Source organism: Octopus sinensis, linkage group LG5 (genome assembly GCF_006345805.1).
Source record: "Octopus sinensis linkage group LG5, ASM634580v1, whole genome shotgun sequence".
NCBI lineage: Eukaryota > Metazoa > Mollusca > Cephalopoda > Octopoda > Octopodidae > Octopus > Octopus sinensis.
In genome coordinates this window covers 134,462,761-134,483,453 of record NC_043001.1, presented here as the reverse complement: position 1 = coordinate 134,483,453, position 20,693 = coordinate 134,462,761, and the positions used below count along the sequence as shown (strand labels likewise).

Genomic DNA, 20,693 nt, shown 5'->3' with positions numbered 1-20,693 from the left:
CCAAAACCACTCGCAAGGCTTTGCACGTCTTGAAATATAGAAAATGTGTGTTTCCATTTAAATATATCGATTATTATATCAGTTATGCATATTTAGAAGCCCGTCGGTCCTCATTAACAGTTACGCGGTTTTTACTTCGAGGTTCCCATCTTTTGAAAAAATGTGCATTGCTGACGTGTTGCGTTTATTTTAAATATATTCAGTGCATTGGAAGAAAATATTAATACAGTAGTAGTAGTAGTATGGCTATTGAAACAAATTTTGTCATGGCTAATTTTTTTAGAATACAACTGCGAACATACTTCGCTCACACAAGGTTCCCTTAAAAATGGGCTCAGACCATTTATATAAATGTAATAGCAGTATCGCCCGGCGTTGCTCGGGTTTGTAAGGGAAATAACTATATAAGCATTTTTAGAGTTATAGCCAAAAAAATGCATTAAAATGGAAAAAAAATTATGGTAAATTTTTTTTTTAATCGTTGACTCATCGTAAACATTTTTAGAGAGTTACTTCCCTTATATAATAGCGAAAAAAATGCATTAAAATGGGGGAAAAAATGATGGTAATTTTTTTTTTAATCGTAGACTCATCGTAGACGTGCGCTAATACCCAGAAGGGCTTGATATGAATCACGACTATGATACCCGGTTTTGGTTAAACTGCACCGCAAAATGTGGGAGTAGTTAGGAATCTAAATCGTAGGAGACAGACACACAACTTCACTTTTATATATAAAGATTTCTGTGAAGTAGTCATCGTCTTACTGCAGTCTAATTAACCACTTCCACCAATGTTGATTACGTCGCCTAGGTGATAAACTTCGACCGAACATTTTGGAGAGTTGACTTTTTGTGGGTGTTCTTATTTGTTAGTTTTTAAGATGTTCATTTTTCTTTTAAAAATTATCCTGGATATTTTGTCCAAAGGGGTTCTGGTCAGCTTGTAATAAAAAGGCTTTTCGATGCCGTTCAGAATTTCTCTTGTGCTTAGATAAAGGTGTGATTTGTTGCAGACCAAGCAATCGCATAAAAGGCTCCATCGTGGGGTAAATTATGATTAAACCACTTCCAACAGCTGCGTTCCCTCCTTTTCATTTTCATCTTTCTTGAAGCAATAAACAACTTTTTCAGCAAATTGTTCCTGTCTAAAAACTACTCTAATTAATTAACTCTTTATAAATAAGGCTAACACGCACCCGCTCATTCACCCATATAATTGTCAACGTCTCTCTCTCTCTTTCTCTCTCTCCCTCTCCCCCTCTCTGCATATGTGTGCATGTGCAGTTTTGAGATAACCACCACGGAATTTATTTTCTGGAAACTTCCGATGTTTTAAATATCTGCAGAACAAGAAAAATGCAATTTCTCCATTCCGTTTCGTGTGTGAACGTCATGTCCCCTTCCCCCCCGAATGGATCCTAACATAGCAGTATGTTAACCAGAGATGCAAATCTTGATGGAATTGCAGATAGACTAGTGTTGCAGGTTAGCTTTCGGAAAATTACCAATTATTGACTCAATGACATAAAATTATCTATTTTTCAAAACGGGGCATTAAGCCCATTTTCAGCAAAAATTTCAAGCTTAGCTTATCAAGTTGGGGGGGGGGGCATCATGTATTTTATTGGAAGGATGTGAAGAGCAGTATTAATGTAGAAAGTGAAATTACAGTTGATACAGCATTATGGAAAGATAAAATATGCTGGAAGCGTTCATACATTAAGACATGTGAAAACGAAACCCTGAAGATAGCAATGATTCCTTAAAATGTTCGAAATGTGACTTGATCTAAGGCTGGTCTTAACCGCTTGCAAAAACATAGGTCTTGCATGTCTACACAGTACCAAATGCTATGATTCTATATTGCGTTAGAACTGAAAAGTGTCCTATTTGATAGGTCAGGTTAAAGACGGCAGTGTCTGCTTGGCTTAGCTCTTCGCCTCGTTAACAAGAAATGGTCGTATACTCATTGTTGAGTGTATAGTGTACATTCTGGTTAGGTGGTTTGCTTTGCAACTAAATGGTTTTTGCTGCACCGCTGTATAGTAACTTGGTAAACGTCTTCTGCTATAGCCTTGGACTGACTAATGCTTTGTTAGTGAAATTGGTGCATGGAATGTAGTAGTAGTGGTGGTGATCATTGTGTGTGTGTGCATACTTCGTTTTTATCTCATTGTAATTTGGCTTTTGGGATACCAACCACTTGACAATTTGTTAGTTTATGTCTATGATATAGTGAATCAACAAAAATGAGATGTAATTAATTGTAATTGTGTACCACACTTTGGGTAATTTTACCTAGTCTTACAACAAATCAACACAATATCTCAACATGGCTACTGTCCAATGACTGAGACAAGTGAAAGAATATATCGTGTATCTGGAACCTCTGGCGGTCCAGTTCCCTTATGCTTCTTCTGCACAGTCAACATTGACAGACAGGCCTGGGCAAGATCTTTTGAAGAAGCATTAGCTCGTGCATGGAAAGTTCCTATGCCACGAAAGGAAAAGCTGCTAATGTGGGGGCCTATACAGCTTCACACCAACCTGTTGCAGTCCAGCCATTAGTTAGACTGCTCAGAGCTAGAACAGATAACAAAACTTGTCTTTCAACCTTAAAAAGCTGGACTCAGAATATCCAGTAGGATTTGTTTTAAACTCTATGCTCTAAAGACTATCAATTAACTTCCTTTATAATATAATGCGCAGAGGCGCAATGGCCCAGTGGTTAGGGCAGCGGACTCGCGGTTTCGATTCCCAGACCGGGCGTTGTGTGTGTTTATTGAGCGAAAACACCTAAAAAGCTCCACGAGGCTCCGACAGGAGGTGGTGATCCCTGCTGTACTCTTCACCACTCTTTCTTCTGTTGGCCTGCTCGCTTAGCCAGCGTGGTGGCGTCGTTCGAAGGCTAAAACAATGCAAACGCATTGTGACCAGAGATGTGTAGCAACATCTGATGGTCTGGTCGGTCACGGTGATAATATAATGCGTGTGTATGTATACATGCATCATTTTACATTAGCTTTCCATGGTGGTATTGATTGAATACAACACACAACCCTGTTCAAGAGTTATAGCATCGTAACCACTAAATCACCATATTAAGTGGAGACTTTACAGGACTATGACAGCATAAACGTCCCAACCCACTTCACAATTTATTATTTTCGATAACTTGTTTTGCTAGCGTGCATAACCGTCACAGTCCTCATGCTTCATGAGCTTCACCACTTCGTCCACCCTCCATATGTATTACATTCCTATACCAGCTCTTGTCCATGTCTGCTTCTTATCTCCAGTTTTTCTCTTAGTTGATTTGTCTTTCATTACACATTCAGCAAACCATGCATATTGTTTCGAACCATAGCAAATATTTCGCATTCGGGGCCCACATTTTTATTACAATGCAGTAATACCAAACCACAAGTATAACTTTCCTTTCAGTCTGAAAGGTCATTAGTCGCTATCAGAAATAGGCTTCTTGAAAATGTGTCATCCTCTTCTTTCTCTGACAATTATGCTTTCAAAAGCTGAGTATTTGAAGAAATTTTTCACGTGAATTCTTACTAACTAGTCTGTCTGTAAACTACTATTCTTCTCGACAAGACTTCGTTTGTACCCACCAAAGAACACTTTCTACACGGAGAATACGAATGGACAAAAATAGGTATTTTGAAATTAGCCCTCCCCACCTCATTCTGGACTCTTTCAAATCCCCCCCGCCAAAAAAAAAAAAAATGCGGAAAATAAAATGATTCTGAAAAATATTTTGTAAATTTTTTTCCAGAAATGAAAAAAAAAAAAAAATGCGGAAAAATACGGAGATTATGATTCTGAAAAAATTCCCCCAAATTTTTGTAGTTACAGTACAGTTGGGGTTTTAGGGTTACGGTTAGGGGAAACAAGTGAAAATTGAAGAAATTAAGGAGGAAGGGGCCGAAATTTCAAAATGCCGATTTTTGGCAATTTTCCGGAATCTCCGTATCCAAAAGGGGGAGGGACGGGAGGAAGTCTTTCTTCTGTGTCCATAGTTTATAGTGAGTACACTATGGAATTTCTTCCTGCTTTTTTCCCTTAATCATTTGTCTGTATTCCATGCTTGCATAAGTTGAATGGTTTAACAGGATTCAATGGTTCCAAAAACTGCATTGTGCTTCATCGTCTGCTTTGACGGTTTCTACAGTTAGATAACTTTCCTAATACCAGCCACTTTACTGCGTGTACTGAGTGCCCCCTCCCCTCTTATCGTGGTACCAGCTTTAGTGAGGTCAGTATGCAGCCAGCAAGACTAAAATCCCTTTTGAGGGGCCAGAATAGACAGGTCAGTGGCTTCTCTTGAGATGAGGGGTTAAAGTGTGGAGAACGGGGTCAGAACAGCTTTCCACAAAGCTACGTAAGCCACTCATAGAAAAGAGGATGACCAAGTTAGGGTTGGAAAGATATGTGATGAGGTATCAAGTAGATCCCATAAGGATTAGTTTGTGAGGATAACAGGAAGTGTGAAGAGTGATTAGAGATAGGGAGTGGATGAGTGAATATAAAGAGCACATGTTAAGTAGGGAAGAGTAGGTGATGACTGTAGAAATTGGATACGGTTGTGGGGGGGGGTAAATGATGCAAGAGTTGGGTGGTAGAAAAGACAAGATGACCAGCAGTGGGATGTGGTAGGGTGGTTGAAGAGAAGCAAAACAGTAAAACAAGTGGAGGCTAGGATGGGTGAGTGAGAAATGACATGATTGAGTTGTAAAAGTGTGGTGTTAGATGATACAGTTGGGTAATCTAAAAGATATGGCGAAGGTGGTATAGAATAAATGCTAGATAACAAGTACCTTCCTCCCCCACCCCATGTAGCAAGTAGTGAAAAGTTGAAGTATGCAGTTAGGTGATGCCTTGAAGAGGGAGGGGTGTTATGCAGTGTTTTTTTTCCAGAAATCTGTTTCATCAATGTGGAAGATTTTGACGATTACATAGCACCAGCTATACTGGTCTTTTGTCACCTTTGTATGGTTACGGTCTTGTAAATCAGCCTTCACTATTTTGTCCTATTGTCTTGAAAGCTATCCCTCTTCTGCAAGCTTTCCTTCACATTGTGATCAGCGCTTTAAAGTCCTCTGCATTTGAGGCATATACTTCACTTACCATACAGCATCATAGTTCTAACAAAATTTAAAAAAGTCCTAGAATCTGCCCTTAACTCTGATAGGGAGAAAAACTGTTACCACCAATTGTCATCTTTCCTACTTAAAACTTAAGTCTTTAATAAGTTTGCTTTTGAAAACCTTAAGTATCACGTAAGATGGTGCAGAATGTTCTTCAACTCAATTGACCTTAAACTCGTGCACTCATTTGCTGGTTCTTACTTTATATTTGGATCCCTATCAAAGTCCTTATGTAGTAGGCTAATGATTGCTTAGTTTAGCCTCATTAAAAACATATCAGTAAGTTACCCTTCCTAGCGCACAGTATTTCATTTAGGTTAATTCTGTATGCAATACGTCTTGTAATCTTAATGTGTTGCTAGTATATTAGTCGTTATTCAGTTTTAACTAATGATTTGACTGGTTAGACTTTGAGCCATACCGATTGCAGAAATATTTTGTAATATTTATACTTATTTTGATATAGTTGTACTTATGGCTTATTTTTTATCATAAGGTTAAAAATGGTTTTGATCTTTCCAATATGTCTCTAGAACAGTTGAATCAGATCCTCATCTAAACACTACAAAGTTAATGTAGAAATTGGGTAGTAGTACAAATAGATGATTTGGCTTCTTCTGAGTTACCATTTAAGGACTGAACTTGCTGCTTTACTGTGTGTAGCACTTTCTTGACAACGAACAGTAATCTGATTTCTGAACCACATAGAATCTAGGTAAGCCACATGGTTCTGGATTCAGCCCCACCTGGTGGCGCCTTGGGCAAGTGTCTACTATAGCCTCGAGCCGACCAAAGCCTTGTGAGTGGATTTGGTTCACGGAAACTTTTGTTCCCACTCCCCACCATCGTTTGACAACCATTCTGGTGTGTTTGTCTTCGTAACTTAGCGGTTTGGGAAGGGTCGATAGAATAAGTACTAGGCTTACAAAGAACAAGTCCTGGGTGCGATTTCTTCAACTAAAACATTTTAAGGTGATGCTCCAGGATGACCGCAATCAAATGATTGAAACAAATAAAAGAATAAATGAAAAACTGATGTTCACACCTATTGCAGGATTTCATTCACAGAAGTCCTTGCTATGTCTGAAATACAAAGTTCTGTCTATTAATGAGGTACTGAGACGAATGATAATTACTGCAGATGGTGTTAGTCCCCAACTCGATTGAGTAAATGATTATATTGAATGTGACCAGCTTCAATAAACGGCTCTATATTCTCCAGTATGATAATGCAAGGACTCACTATGCCTAACAATTTCAGCATTGGGGCATTGGAAATAGATCGTTAGGGCCGGTATTTGTTCCATATCACTGGACATTGAAAATGCTGTTTATTATTAGAGAGAAAAGCTACAACTCTAGTAGAATATGCCCTTCACATTGGACTGTAGATTTTGTAAGTGATTGGACAACAAAGACCAAGGCAGGACGTGTATCTCAAGTCATTTAGAATAATTTAATTAGGGTAATGTGAATTTGAAGTCCTACAGCCGTTTCTGGGATATCCCAAGTGATAGGTTAGCATGTCTCTAAACTGGGCATTCCGTCATCGTAGACAAGATATGTGACAGTTCTAGACTGAGAAATTCAGTTTATAATGAATAAAATAGATAGAAGAATAAAGCAGTGGATAGAATGGTACGTACTTCCGTGAAGGTATAGGTACTTAGTACGGCCCAACCCCCATACCCTCTGAGCTGCAAACTTTATTCTATCTACTACCTTCTTTTATGGACTGAATTTTCTGTCTAGAACTTTCATACGTACTCACTTCGCCTCTGACGGTATACCCAGTGTAGGGACACTCTAGCCTATCCCTTGGGATATCTCAAACAGCTGTAAAACTTCTAAATGACTTGAGAGATACCTATCCGGCCTTAGTTTTTGTTGTCCTTATATATACCTGCTAACTTGTTCAAAGCATTCTCCATTTGAAGCAGTGCTGGAACTTTTGCGAAGTGATGCCTTTTAACGCCTCCATCGTTTTATTGTTCACTGCTTCCACATCTGCAAATTCCGTAGCAACGGCTTTCGTCACCAGTGATGACCTTCGAAAGGGGGTCCGAATCAACTACTAACTGTTCTTTCAGTTCACAACACACATTCAGTCATGACTGTTTCTTGTCTTCTGTGAGCAAGCGAGGCACGAATTTTGCAACTCTTTTCATTCGCAATTCCTCGCTCAGAATTCGTTGGCAGGAGCTCCAGGACACACCAGTCATATTTAGTCAGTTGGTCGGTGACAGTCCGCCAAGATTAGTTCCTGAATGTTCATGTTTTCGTCTTAAGTGACAAGTGATCATTTCTAAAGCGTGGAAACCAGGCAACGTCTCTGTAAGCTGTTTGAAGCATATCTTGTTTTTCGGCTTCCGTTCCCCCCCCCCCCATCAGAAAACAATTCACGGAAGCACGCCGTTCCTTCGTTTCAGTAATCGCAAAAATCGACAAACGGGGAGAAGCACTGCAAAACGAAAGCTCAGTACGTGGCAGTTGTGACGTCACCCGCCGACACCGATTGGCAGATTTTTGCTTTGGAGGTCGCATCAAGTGGAAACTTGAACTACCACGGGTTTGTCTCATTGAGTACGTTTCCGGTTACATTTCTGTACCCCCTGGTATACACACACCATGCATTGATCAATTAGCAATCTAGTCATCTCTACTATTGCTGCTGCTGCCGATTGTTTTATTTTTTTTATACAAGCATCGCTTCAAGTTAAGTTGGTACTACTTAAAAAGAGTGGTCCTGGTGCGCCCACTCGCGTTGTTTTATTTACTTTGCTAGGTAGTCGTTGTAGGATCGACTAGTCACGACTAGCTTGCGCGAGTGCGCGCACCGGAACCGCTCTTCTTAAGTAGTACCGGTCTCGGTCATAATCCATTGCCTCTGTGTGACTCAGTTCGAAGAACATATTTCACTATTTTGTTGTATGTCTTCCTGGATCTACCTCTACCTCGGGTTTCTTTCACGGTTAGAGACTGGGACTTTACACAGCTGTCCTTGGCTGTCACAGCTCATGTTTCACTGCCATGTAGCATAGCTGTTCGCACACAGGCGTCATACAATCTGCATTTCACTCTGAGAGGCCCTTTCTTGCCAGTGGAAGTAACAAAGGGCCCCTCAATAAGGGGGAAATGCCTTGTGGTATTTGTTCCTGTTCCATCGTTCATCCTACTAGGGTTGATATAATCATAATTTAACTTACGCTTTCCATGTTGGCATGTGTTGGACAGTTTGACAGGACTGGCAAGCCAGAAGGCTGTAACCGGGCTCCAATCTGACCTGGCAAGGTTCCTTCCTAACGCCAACCACTCCAAGAGTGTAGCGGGTGCTTCTTACGTGCCATCGGCACTGGCATCGACCACGTTTGAATGGTGCTTTTTACGTGGCACGGGGGCCAGTCAAGTGGCACTGGCATCTGCCATGACAACGACTTCAACTGTTGGCCTTATGCCTAAATTAGAAACTATTCTTATAACGAAGGTGGCAAGTTAGCAGAATTGTTTGCACACCGAACAAAATGCTTACCATTTCTTCTGGCTTTTACATCCAGTTGAAATCCTGCCGAGCTCATCCTTTCAGGATTGATGAAATAAGTTCCAGCCAAGTACAGAGGTTTATGTAATTGAACCTCCTCCCTTGAATTAGTTGGGTCTTGTGCCAAAAATTTGAAAGCCTCGTGTATGGCAAGAAATTGTCAGAATTGTTTTATGCTAGGCAAGATATGGTGCTTGCTAATCATTATTCTAAAAACCTCCAGTATCCTAAGCATTTGAGAGAAGAGCTGCTACAGCTTAAGCACACACACAAAACTTCTGAGCATACTTGAAAAGGTTTTAAATGTAAGCTGTTTTAGAAGGGCTTAACATGAAAGTGTAAAAAGCAAAACACTAGCCAACAATGGTACGTCTATATAGGTCACTTGCTTTGGTTAAGTTGTTAGTGTAGAACGAAATATTTGTATTTGATCTAGTGGCACTCTTCAATTCCTGTCAAAGTTACCTTGGACAATAGAATAGTGGATTGGCAGAATTGTTAGAGTATTAAACTCAATTCCCTTCATCCTCTGTAAATTCTTTTTAAAATTAAGCTTAACTTTTTCTCACAAGATTGCCTGACTTTCTTTTTTTACAGAAAATAACTTTTTGAATTGTAGTTACATGCTATTTAGAACCTAGTGACAACTATTGTAAAGAGTTAATCTCTCGTCTTTGGAACAGTGGTAAACAGTGAAAGCGAGACATGACATGAAAAAAATATATATATATAGCAGGGACAGATTGATGAGCAGTAGGATGACAACTGCAGTTTGAAAACGAAAACAATAACTGCCCTTTTGTTTAGAAGGTTTTAAAAAGCATGTCACATGATTAATAGTTCCTCTTAATGCTATAACTCTGGACTCCTTTTATTGTACATTGCAACACTGACAATAAATCAGAAGTCGTGTTCATTTTATTAAACACAGTAGCATAACGTTTTAAATTACCTTAAAAAACCCCCAAAAAACCCTGTCTTATGCATTAACTTAGATATCTGTCTGGGTGAAGGGACCTAGAAGCAGTCCACTTTCACTGCTTTTGACTGGAAACGAATGTGCTTCTATGTTGATAATGTTTGTTTTTAATTATTGCATAATACATAAACTATGAATGAATCAGTGATGGAGCCACCATGTATTGACTCAATGGTACATAGCTTAGTCTCAAATTACGACTTTTAATTTATGTATATTTGTATGAGCCAATGCAGCATAGTTTTTGAGGTAAGAAAATTGGAGTGGTTATGGCTGGAAGGTCTTTCTCAAATGACTCCCTGTTTGACCAACAAAGAAATGTGGACATGGAATCTCAAAATAAGAGAATTGCCTGACATCACCACCACTTCTGGCCAAATACCTTACTATATTATGTAGGATTTTATATGCAGGTACGAACCAACTAGCATGAACTGTACATGTTATTTAGACATATACCAACCAATTTTCTTTCAGATTTTGTGTTACTTTTGATAAAATGCCTGTATATGGACAGATACCTTTGTTAGAATATACAGATCTGGCTGGGATCCCAGTTTTACAAGTCTATGAATCTACACTTGAAGAATGTTTTGTTGGGCAGCTTTTTCTTTTTTCCTTTCAAGTAAAAACCAGCACTTGCTCATGTATGCAAGGTTACCCTCCTCAACTGGTTTTGAAGGGATACAGCTTGATATTAGTGAGCTTAGAATGTTTACAGAAGTAGACGCAATAAAGTGGTACTGGTTATGAATATTGGCTACAAAGCTGAAAGACGATAGCTTAGGAGTGTTCTCTATACTAAATACTCACTGTAGTGTATTGCATCATTTAACGTTTGTTTTCCATGCTAGCATGAATTAGTTTGGCAGGAACTGGTGAGCTCCACCAGGTTCCATTTGTTAGGCATGGTTTTTATGGCTGGATGGCCTTCGTAATGCCAACCACTTTACAAAATGTAATGGGTGTTTTTTATGTGGTGCCGTACACATATATATTTAATATGCTTGTGTGTATAGCAAGTTCACATAGAGGGAGATTTTAGTTTTTTAATTGCGAATATAATTTCCATTGCAAATTTTTCAATATCAGTTTGATAGTATCTACCTGAGTATCAGTGAAATCACTTCAGTTTTCCATGCTGGTATGGGTTGGAGGACATTTTTCTTTGTTTCCTTTTTGGCTAGATTTCCATTGCTAGATGTCCTTAGCAAGATTTTTTTTTCCCTCTTCACTAATGCTACAGGAAGTCAAGACTAAAAGATTGTTACAACCCTGCATTTAGCTGAGTGAATTAGGTGCATTTTGTGGCATTGCCATGAGCTCATAAGAGTAAAAGTGAATAATCAATGTCGATACTTAATACCCAATGGCAGGAATATGAGATAAATGCAGATATTAAAATCTCTCTAATGTGCAGTATGTCAAACACGTTGTCCTTGAGTTTGTCTGACAGCATTGTACAGTGAGAATGAGGAGGATGGACCATGATTGATAAGTGATAAAGGCAAGGACAATAGAAGAAACATGATAGACAGATGGGTGGAGGGGGGCATGTGTGTGTATAAAACTGTTCAAAAGTTTAACTTTTGTGAAGACCTTTTATTTTTAACCATACGCAATGTAAATCTATTTTATTTTTAATTTATCTATTTTATTTTTAATTTGTCTAGTTTTGGGAAGTAATATCAGATGAACATGGTATTGACCCGACTGGCACCTATCATGGAGATTCCGATCTTCAGTTGGAAAGAATCAATGTTTACTTTAACGAAGCCACAGGTAAGTAATTGCCAATATTACTGATTACATAAATGTTAAATAAAATGATGTGTGTATGTATACAAAACGCAAGCATAGATTTGTGGTTAAGTTGCTTGTTTTTCTACAACTCTGGCTTTGAGTTAATTTGTTAGAGACTGAAAGAAACCTTGTCTTGATATTACATGACATTTGTAAATGAGCGTGACTATCACACTAGATACTAGGGGGAAATATTGCTTTTTTGGAAACGGGTTGGAGTTGATGACAAGAAGGGCATTTGTTTAGTTATGCCTAATCCATATGAACAAATGTGTGCAGTGGGGGGGGGGGTGTCCACTTTGTCGTGGTGGTCGTAAACAAGTAGTATTCCTTACCATAAATAGGAAGGACATCTGATCACAAAATCTGCTTCTGATCCATATAAGCATGGAAATTAGGGTGTTGAGATGAATAAGTACATCACACACACACGCACGCGGGGGGTTGCTATAAAATTCCTGGCTTTGGTTAAAAGAAAATACAGTGGGATCAGTTGTGATTTTATGCAACATAATTCCCCTTTCAGATTCACACCCCCATTGCAACAGTTCTTCGGTTTTTCTAAGTCCTGTAAAAGAACTTGAAAGTTTGGGCCTCCAACCAGGCATTTCACAACACCCTTAAAAGCCAAGAACTTTTCAGCACTCTCTTGTACTTAATACACACATACATTTAATTATTAATCAAGTTTGCCATTTGCATGAAGTGCTAACATGTTTAATACATGAATAATTTAATTAGGAATCCAGTATTGTACCCTTTCAGCCTGAGGTCGTCTAATATTATTAAAATGTCTCTTTCCAGGTGGTAAATATGTCCCTCGTGCTGTTTTGGTCGATCTTGAACCTGGTACCATGGACTCTGTGCGATCTGGACCATTCGGGCAAATCTTCAGACCCGATAATTTTGTATTTGGCCAAAGTGGTGCTGGCAACAACTGGGCAAAAGGTCACTACACAGAAGGTGCAGAACTGGTAGATTCTGTATTGGACGTTGTGAGGAAAGAGGCTGAAAGCTGTGATTGTCTGCAAGGATTTCAGTTGACTCACTCTCTGGGTGGTGGCACTGGGTCTGGCATGGGAACATTGTTGATCAGCAAGATCCGTGAAGAATATCCTGACAGAATCATGAACACCTTCTCAGTCGTACCTTCTCCAAAAGTAAGTTCCTATTATATTTTCACTTGGTTAATTTTCTTTGCATTGATTTCGTGTCTGATAGTTTTGAAATAATTTGTTGTGCTCTGGGTTTGATCTTACTACATGGTATTTTGGGCAAGTATCTTCCACAAAAGCCTTCGGGTTGATTCAAAGCATATGATTGAAACTGAGTTGATAGTAACCGTGAAGAGTCCCATATATGACTAGAATTGAAAAATGCACATGCCCTAAAGGGTTACAGAATGTCATAATAAACCTTAAAAAGTATGGTACTAGCATTGTTGCTCAATATTAGAATAACTATGTTGTTCAATATTTGTGTTTCGGAATCTTGGGGTTAGTACCCCTGTGCTCTTAACCACTATGCCAGGTTGTTCAATATTAGAATAACTATAAGTTGTTGAATATTACAATAATTATGTTGTACATTCTGTGGCATCTTAAAACGAAGAGACTCTTGTGAATTAAGACATAAGTATTAAACCAAGTTATTAATATAAAAATTTCAAAATGTACAAAATATTAACTTTGAGTAAGGAAATTCGTTAATACTCTTCATACCAAAGTTTATAAAAAGATAAGAAAAAAAACTGGATTTATGAAATCAAATGTATATAACAGCCAAAGTACAAAACTAAAATAATTATAAGCAAAGATAATTCACATTATGAAACACTTACATAAATTAAATTATTACTAAATTATTTTTGAGTGATTACATGTATTTGTACATGATGACATGTATTTGTACACAAATGTTTTAAAATTGAGCATACAATAATTAAACTTGATTAATTTTTAATATAACTTAATTTTGATGAACTAAACAAATTTGTGGTAAAAGGATGTCACAACATGTACAACATAGTGATTCCAATATTTTCGAGCAACAATGCTAGTCCCATAATTTTTAAGGTTTATTGAGTGTGTGCATTTTTCAATTCTATCTTCGTACTTTTTTAAAGCAACGTTTTTATTATTTTATATATGTACCGTATTTCTCCTAATGGTGTGGTAGCCTCTAATAAACTGACACCCAAACGCCGACCAATTGAAATAGTGTGACTCACAATATTAAAAAATGTACGGTTAAATCGATAATTGTCGTATATATTTATCATACGGAGAGATACTGAACAACAGCTTGTACTATAAAGACTGAAAAATATTAATAATTTTTAGAAAATCATTAGCAAACTCTAAAACGATTAACCATGCAACAAAGAGAAGGCAAAAATGAGCAAGACAAAACTATTGCTCATTGATTGGTTGGTGATTGAAATTTAGTAGAATGCAATCAGTACGCAAACAGTCCCCTTACACTTCAATTCGCAACCTCCATATATAGTCAGACACATAGCAGACCAGACTATAACATTGTCAGTCACTGTTCTTGAAAATTATTCAATAATTGGTACTCTGTTAAAACAACTTCACAAAACGGATCGAGATGTGTTTTATCTCGCTCACTCACTCCCCACTCTCTCTCGTTCCCCCCTCTCTTGCACTCTCCCTCTCTCTCTCTCTCATATTTAGTACATATAAGTGATATTTTCTGTTTTGTTTCAGGTGTCTGACACAGTTGTTGAACCATACAATGCCACATTGTCTGTCCATCAGTTGGTAGAAAATACAGACGAGACATATTGCATTGACAATGAAGCCCTTTATGATATCTGTTTCCGTACCTTGAAATTGACCACACCAACTTATGGTGATTTAAATCATTTAGTGTCTGCGACCATGTCAGGTGTAACTACCTGTCTCCGCTTCCCTGGACAGTTAAATGCTGATTTAAGAAAATTGGCTGTAAATATGGTACCATTCCCCAGGTTACATTTCTTTATGCCTGGTTTTGCTCCACTAACCTCCCGGGGTAGCCAACAGTACAGAGCTCTGACAGTTCCTGAATTAACTCAACAGATGTTTGATGCTAAAAACATGATGGCTGCTTGTGATCCTCGTCATGGTCGCTACCTCACCGTGGCAGCCATGTTCCGTGGTCGTATGTCGATGAAGGAAGTTGATGAACAGATGCTAAATGTACAGAACAAGAACAGCAGCTACTTTGTTGAATGGATTCCTAACAATGTGAAGACAGCCGTTTGCGATATTCCTCCACGAGGTTTGAAAATGTCTGCAACATTTATTGGTAACAGCACAGCTATCCAAGAACTTTTTAAGAGAATCTCAGAACAGTTCACTGCCATGTTCAGGCGGAAAGCTTTCCTCCATTGGTACACAGGTGAAGGTATGGATGAAATGGAGTTTACAGAAGCTGAATCTAACATGAATGATTTGGTTTCAGAATACCAACAGTATCAAGATGCTACAGCTGAAGAGGAAGGCGAATTCGAAGAGGAAGGTGAAGAAGAGGCTTAAATGACATCTATTCGCTTTTATTTCTTCTTTTATTTTTTGACATTCCATTTCGAAACCCCCTCTCCTAATCTCCATGATTGGTTTTCTTTTCCACCTCTATTCATGAAGAAGAAAAAAAAACTGTTGGTCGCCAAAACTCAAGTGTTCTCGAGGTTACCTTGACTAATGTAAAGTGTTGAATAAAAATCTTGTAAATTATATTTTATCTTGTAAATAGTTTTTTCTTTTTTCTTCATAAAATTTCATTTGCATAAATATATTGTCATGGCAATAACTGACCAAGTCATTAGTCTATTGGTTCTTATTCAGGGTTACTGCCCCACTAGATGTGTCAGGTACCACTTCTTGTAATCATTTCATTATAGCTTGATTTCTATGACTAGATGCTGAGTGTATTGAGAGTAGTCAAGACTGTGGAAATTGAATCTTCTATTTCTAGATTGAACCAAAATTATTGAAAAGTGGAAGGGTTTAAAAAAAAAATTTATTACTTTTAAAAAATTTTTTTCTTTGAACACAGTGATATGGCCTCTTTATGGCCAACTGTGAATCAATAGTGATGACTTTAGGATTTTTATCATGGTATGATAGCATAAGTTGAATACTGTGTGTCAGTTAACTAGGCTATTGTAGATAATTCTTAACCCTCCTCCTACATGTCTGATGAAATACATAACCTACCCTCTAAATGTGTTCATATGTGATTGCTCTGACTAAAGGACAAAGGAAGTAATATAACAATGAAAATTACATTGGATGAGTCTAAATGTTGAGCCTGAAATGATAGGTTTACATAATTAAGAGAAAGGTTTGCATTTCAGTTTATGAAAAACTATTATATAAATTTGAAATGATCACCTGCCTCTGATTCAGTGTTTTTCCATGCTGGCAGGGGTTGGTTGGGAGTTTTCGTGCAGTGTTTTATAGCTGGATGCTCTTGCTGGCACCAGTCCTTTTATTTGCCTCTAACAATGGTGCAGACCTACTGTGTACCTATTCTAAAAAGTGGGATATTAATAATGGTTATCTGCTTTGGTTTGTGTTAGACAAATATTTGAGAAGCTATTTACATTGATTTGGACAGTTGATCAATGTTTAAAGTTGCCTTAAAGAATGGTCAAGATGTTTTGGCAAACTTGACAAAACAAGACCTGACAGGTCATCCTTAAATAAGCCTGCCATGCCAGGCGGTAGAGTTGTGGGACTTCCTCTCTTACTGAGCTGAGGACAGCATTGGAGTTGAAGGCATTCTGAAAGTCAAGTTTGAGGATGACCTTGGGTGACAGGGAGGGCAAGTTGGCATAGGTTCTGGTAGCATGGGCAGCAACTTCACATCCCAATTTGGTACCCACTCCTAGGTGGAATAAACTAGACCAATTGTAAGCACACCTTTGCAGTGAGATGGCATGGGGTGCAGGTCTCCATTGGGTTTTGTGAGCCAAAATACTTTTGCACTGAAGAATAGTGGGCTGATATAAGGGAAGATGTTTGCTGAAGAGAGCTGGTCACTGGCCGATAAAGAGATACCATCCTTGAGGTGTTGAGGCTGAAGGTCATCAATTCCTGCACCTGAACCAGCAGGGGAGGATGAAATTGCCTTTCTGATGTTGTCAGAGGTGAAGGCTGGTCTCGAGTATTCTGGGGGATCAGGCCAGTTTAGTTGATTATCAGGGAATGCCAGTGGGTGCTTCTCTTTCAGGTGTCATAGACTCAGTCACATGGAGTAAGAGAGGAGACGGACAGCCCCTTTTGTCGAATTTACTGAATTTAGCATCGACTGTGCACTTAAGGTTTATTGGTTGCCTGTCAGTAGGCACCGTGCTCAATGTCAAACTGAGTTGAGAAATGGACTCAAATAGCTGGAACTGTCACTTGAGTGAGGATGTAAGGGAGTTCGATTTCACATTGTGCATGCAGAGGAACAGAAACAGTTTCTGCCAGTCGAACGCATTGTTGGATAAACATGTTTTTCAACAAGCTGGAGAGCATGCGAGCAAAGCTATTTCGAGCTCCCTTGTTGATCCGTTCAACAAGCTTTGATTTAGATAAAACCTGGAGGGCTGCAGCAAAGTCCTCCGTAGATAGCTGGTTGTCGAGGTGTGAGGCTGCATCAGAGCTGAAGTGGCACTGACTGCAGGTCCAGTATGGTGAGATTGTTGAGATGCTTGAATGGAGATGTGTAGATTTGTGCTGCATCCAAGATGTAAGGTTCCTCACAGGTAAAGGACATAGGTATAAGAATTTCTGGACAGGGAATACTAATGGTGTGGGTGTACTTCTGGCAGAGAAATGGGTTGATAAGGTAATTGAGGCAGTCTGTGATAGAATACTTAAGATTAGATTAGTGCTGCAACATGGGTTAGCAACCATTATCTCAGCCTATGCACCTCAGTTGGGACTACCTAATGAACAGAAAGACTGATTTTGACACCCTCTTGCAGACTATCTCATCAACGAATGACAGGGACCTTTTGTTTGTGGCTTGCAACGTCAATGGGCATGTTGAACAACATGCAGGGGGCTTCCATGGCATACATGGAGGCTATGGTTTTGGTTCCCACAATGAGGGGAACCAGACTGCTGGAGTTCTGCAATGCAAATGATCTGATGGTTTGTAATACTAACTTCATGAAACCTGCTAGTCACCTATTCATCTACTGATCTGGTGGACACACTCGTCAAATTGATTACATCCTTGCCAGAAAATGAGATGGATGCCAAAACCTTCCCAGGTGAAGAATGCACCCCACAACGTAAATTAGTAGTTAGTAACTTCAGGATCAGGGCTAAATGGATGCGCAGAAGACAACCAGCATGGATGAGAAAGGTCTGGAAGCTTAAGGATCCTGCGAATGGACATATTTAAAGATGTATTACTCAAAGCTTTTGACGAAATAGAGAGGGATATAGCATCACATGATGTGGAAGACAACTGGAGGTTTCTACAGGGCTACTGACCAGATCTGTGGATGGTGGAAAGTCCTCTCTCGGCCCAAGATAATGTGGTGGAACAATGTAGTTGACAGGGCCATTAGGGAAAAGAAACAGGCATGGAAGAATGGTGGTAGCAGGGAATTGTATCACCAGACATACCTTTCAGTGTGCCAACCCTGAGGGTCTGGGAGGTGGGGGCCAATGAGATCCTTGGATGGGGGACAGCAGCATCATGTACCTGAAGAAAAAGCTCACATTTGGCAGAACTCAAACATACAAGAGCCTTCGACCTGCATACACTGCACCATTTTCATGTGCTACATAATCACTACATTACATAGGAGATAAACCCTAAGTAGGGATGGGGGAACATTAAACCTTTGGGGGTGTTCATGGGAGAGACATCCGATAGAGGTCAGAGGATAGAGATTTCTGGTACAGGTGGTGGGAAGGGCGGGCGCACTTCAAAACAGCAAAAACTCAGGCTGCTGGTGTGAGAGAATGATGATAATAATGAGATAGAATTGGGCATTTGAATTCTTAACTAGAGCTATAACCAAGAGTTTTCGGTCAGACAAAATTAGATGAACGAATATATGAGCGTGCATCTTGGAAAAGCCAAAAGGCAACATTAATTGCCACAAGATTTCAACTTACAGTCAAAAGGTGTGAAATTGAATGTCTAAGCCTTTGGTACTTAGTGGTGGGTGAGTGGCAACTATTTCATGGTTGTAGTAAAATAAAGACAAACAATTGTAAACATTATTTTGTAGGCAATTTCCATATTAGCAAGGATGGGATGGGTCAAAATTCAAATCAATTTGGAGTTACTGCTGGTTGGAGAAGCAATTCTGCTCATAAGTTCCAGTTTTTGCATGGTTTCCATGATTGAATGCTCTTCCGACTGCCATTCACTTCACACTGTATACCATGTGCATTTTACAGTACTATCATCATCATTTAGCGTCCGCTTTCCATGCTAGCATGGGTTGGACGGTTCAACTGGGGTCTGGGAAGCCAGAAGGCTGCACCAGGCCCAGTCTGATCTGACAATGTTTCTACAGCTGGATGCCCTTCCTAACGCCAACCACTCCATGAGTATAGTGGGTGCTTTTTACGTGCCACCTGCACAGATGCCAGACAAGTCTGGCAAATGGCCACGGTCGGATGGTGCTTTTTACGTGCCACTATAGAGGTCATTATGTGTCCCTACCTTCTCGTCAACACTTAAGAGTCTTCACTGTGTTTAATGCAGGAAAAATAAGCAGAGCCCAGAGGTGCAAGAAACTATGACTGTGACAGAAAACAGTGTCAGGCAGGAGTAATGGAAGAGAGTGATGGTGGCCATGTTTGCTGATAGAGGATTGAACAAAGATACAGGATATAATGTAAGAGGAGAGGAGAGAGAGTAATGGCTCAGATGATTATCTCCCTTGTTTCACAGGCATCGTGATGGGAAAGTAGCAATATGGGTGATTTATAGGAGGGATTGAAGAGAGATATTGAAAAACAAGCAAAAAATAGATAACTGATAATTTTGAAAATTCAAAAGCATGTTAGGATATCCCAGACTTTTAATAAAAATTTCATATTTGGTGTAACAAGCAGTAGAATTTTATTGGTTTCTACATTTGACTTGGAACCAATCACAAAATAGGTATCTGGAACTACCTCATCATATTACTGGTACAAATTGTGGATGGAAGCACTCCGTCGGTTACGACGATGAGGGTTCCGGTTGATCCGAATCAACGGAACAGCCTGCTCGTGAAATTACCGTGTAAGTGGCTGAGCACTCCACAGAGAGTGACAAAGCTGGCCCTTTGAAATACAGGTACAACAGAAACAGGATGTAAGAGTGAGAGAAAGTTGTGGTGAAAGAGAACAGCAGGGATCACCACCAGACCTGCCGGAGCCTTGTGGAGCTTTAGGTGTTTTTGCTCAATAAACACTCACAACGCCTGGTCTGGGAATCGAAGCCGCGAGTCTGCTGTCCTAACCACTGGGCCATTGCGCCTCCACACGGTACAAATTGTATTGCATCTTTGAACAAAAGGCAACATTGATTGCCACATGATTTCAGCTTACAATCAAGAGGTATGAAACAACGTCTAAGCTTTTAGTTCTAGTTTCAGCCGTTATAGAATTACTAGTTCACTAACTGCCACTATGCTGTCAGGTAAAAATATTCCTAAATCACGTGCACATACCTTCATAAATTGTGCATATAATGTTTAGATTGACTTTCTTGGTGAACATTAATTAATAACAGTTTGAATATTGTTGAACATTTATTAAAAATGCTGACAGACTTGCACTTAAAATTTCTCTGTTTTAAATCAAAACTTGTTAGTTACTATGGTAACAATACCTATCCTTTGTACACACATTCCCTCTCTCTCAAAACAAGCTTTTCTCCTTTCCTTCTTGTATTCAAAGTGAAAATTTTTTTTAAAGTCTGTATTGTGTTTTCTATATGTTGAAAGACACAAACAACCACAAAAAATAACTATATATAGGCGCAGGAGTGGCTGTGCGGTAAGTAGCTTGCTAACCAAGCACATGGTTCCGGGTTCAGTCCCACTGTGTGGCACCTTGGGCAAGTGTCTTCTACTATAGCCTCGGGCCGACCAAAGCCTTGTATGTGGATTTGGTAGATGGAAACTGAAAGAAGCCCTTCGTATATATGTATGTATATGTGTGTGTGTTTGTCCCTCTAGCGTTGCTTGACAACCG

At 39.2% G+C, this 20,693-nt stretch overlaps 1 protein-coding gene across 1 annotated transcript in view; it reads left to right on the top strand.

The window, feature by feature from the left end:
* LOC115211757 (tubulin beta-4B chain) overlaps positions 1–15,223 on the top strand; it is a 20,594-nt gene extending 5,371 nt beyond the window's left edge. The window contains exons 2-4 of the mRNA XM_029780409.2: positions 11,352–11,460; positions 12,286–12,641; positions 14,211–15,223. Coding sequence (XP_029636269.1) covers positions 11,352–11,460; positions 12,286–12,641; positions 14,211–15,023 — 1,278 coding nt within the window. The 3' untranslated portion in view covers positions 15,024–15,223. The remainder of the gene's footprint in view (positions 1–11,351; positions 11,461–12,285; positions 12,642–14,210) is intronic.
* Positions 15,224–20,693: the final 5,470 nt, after the last annotated feature.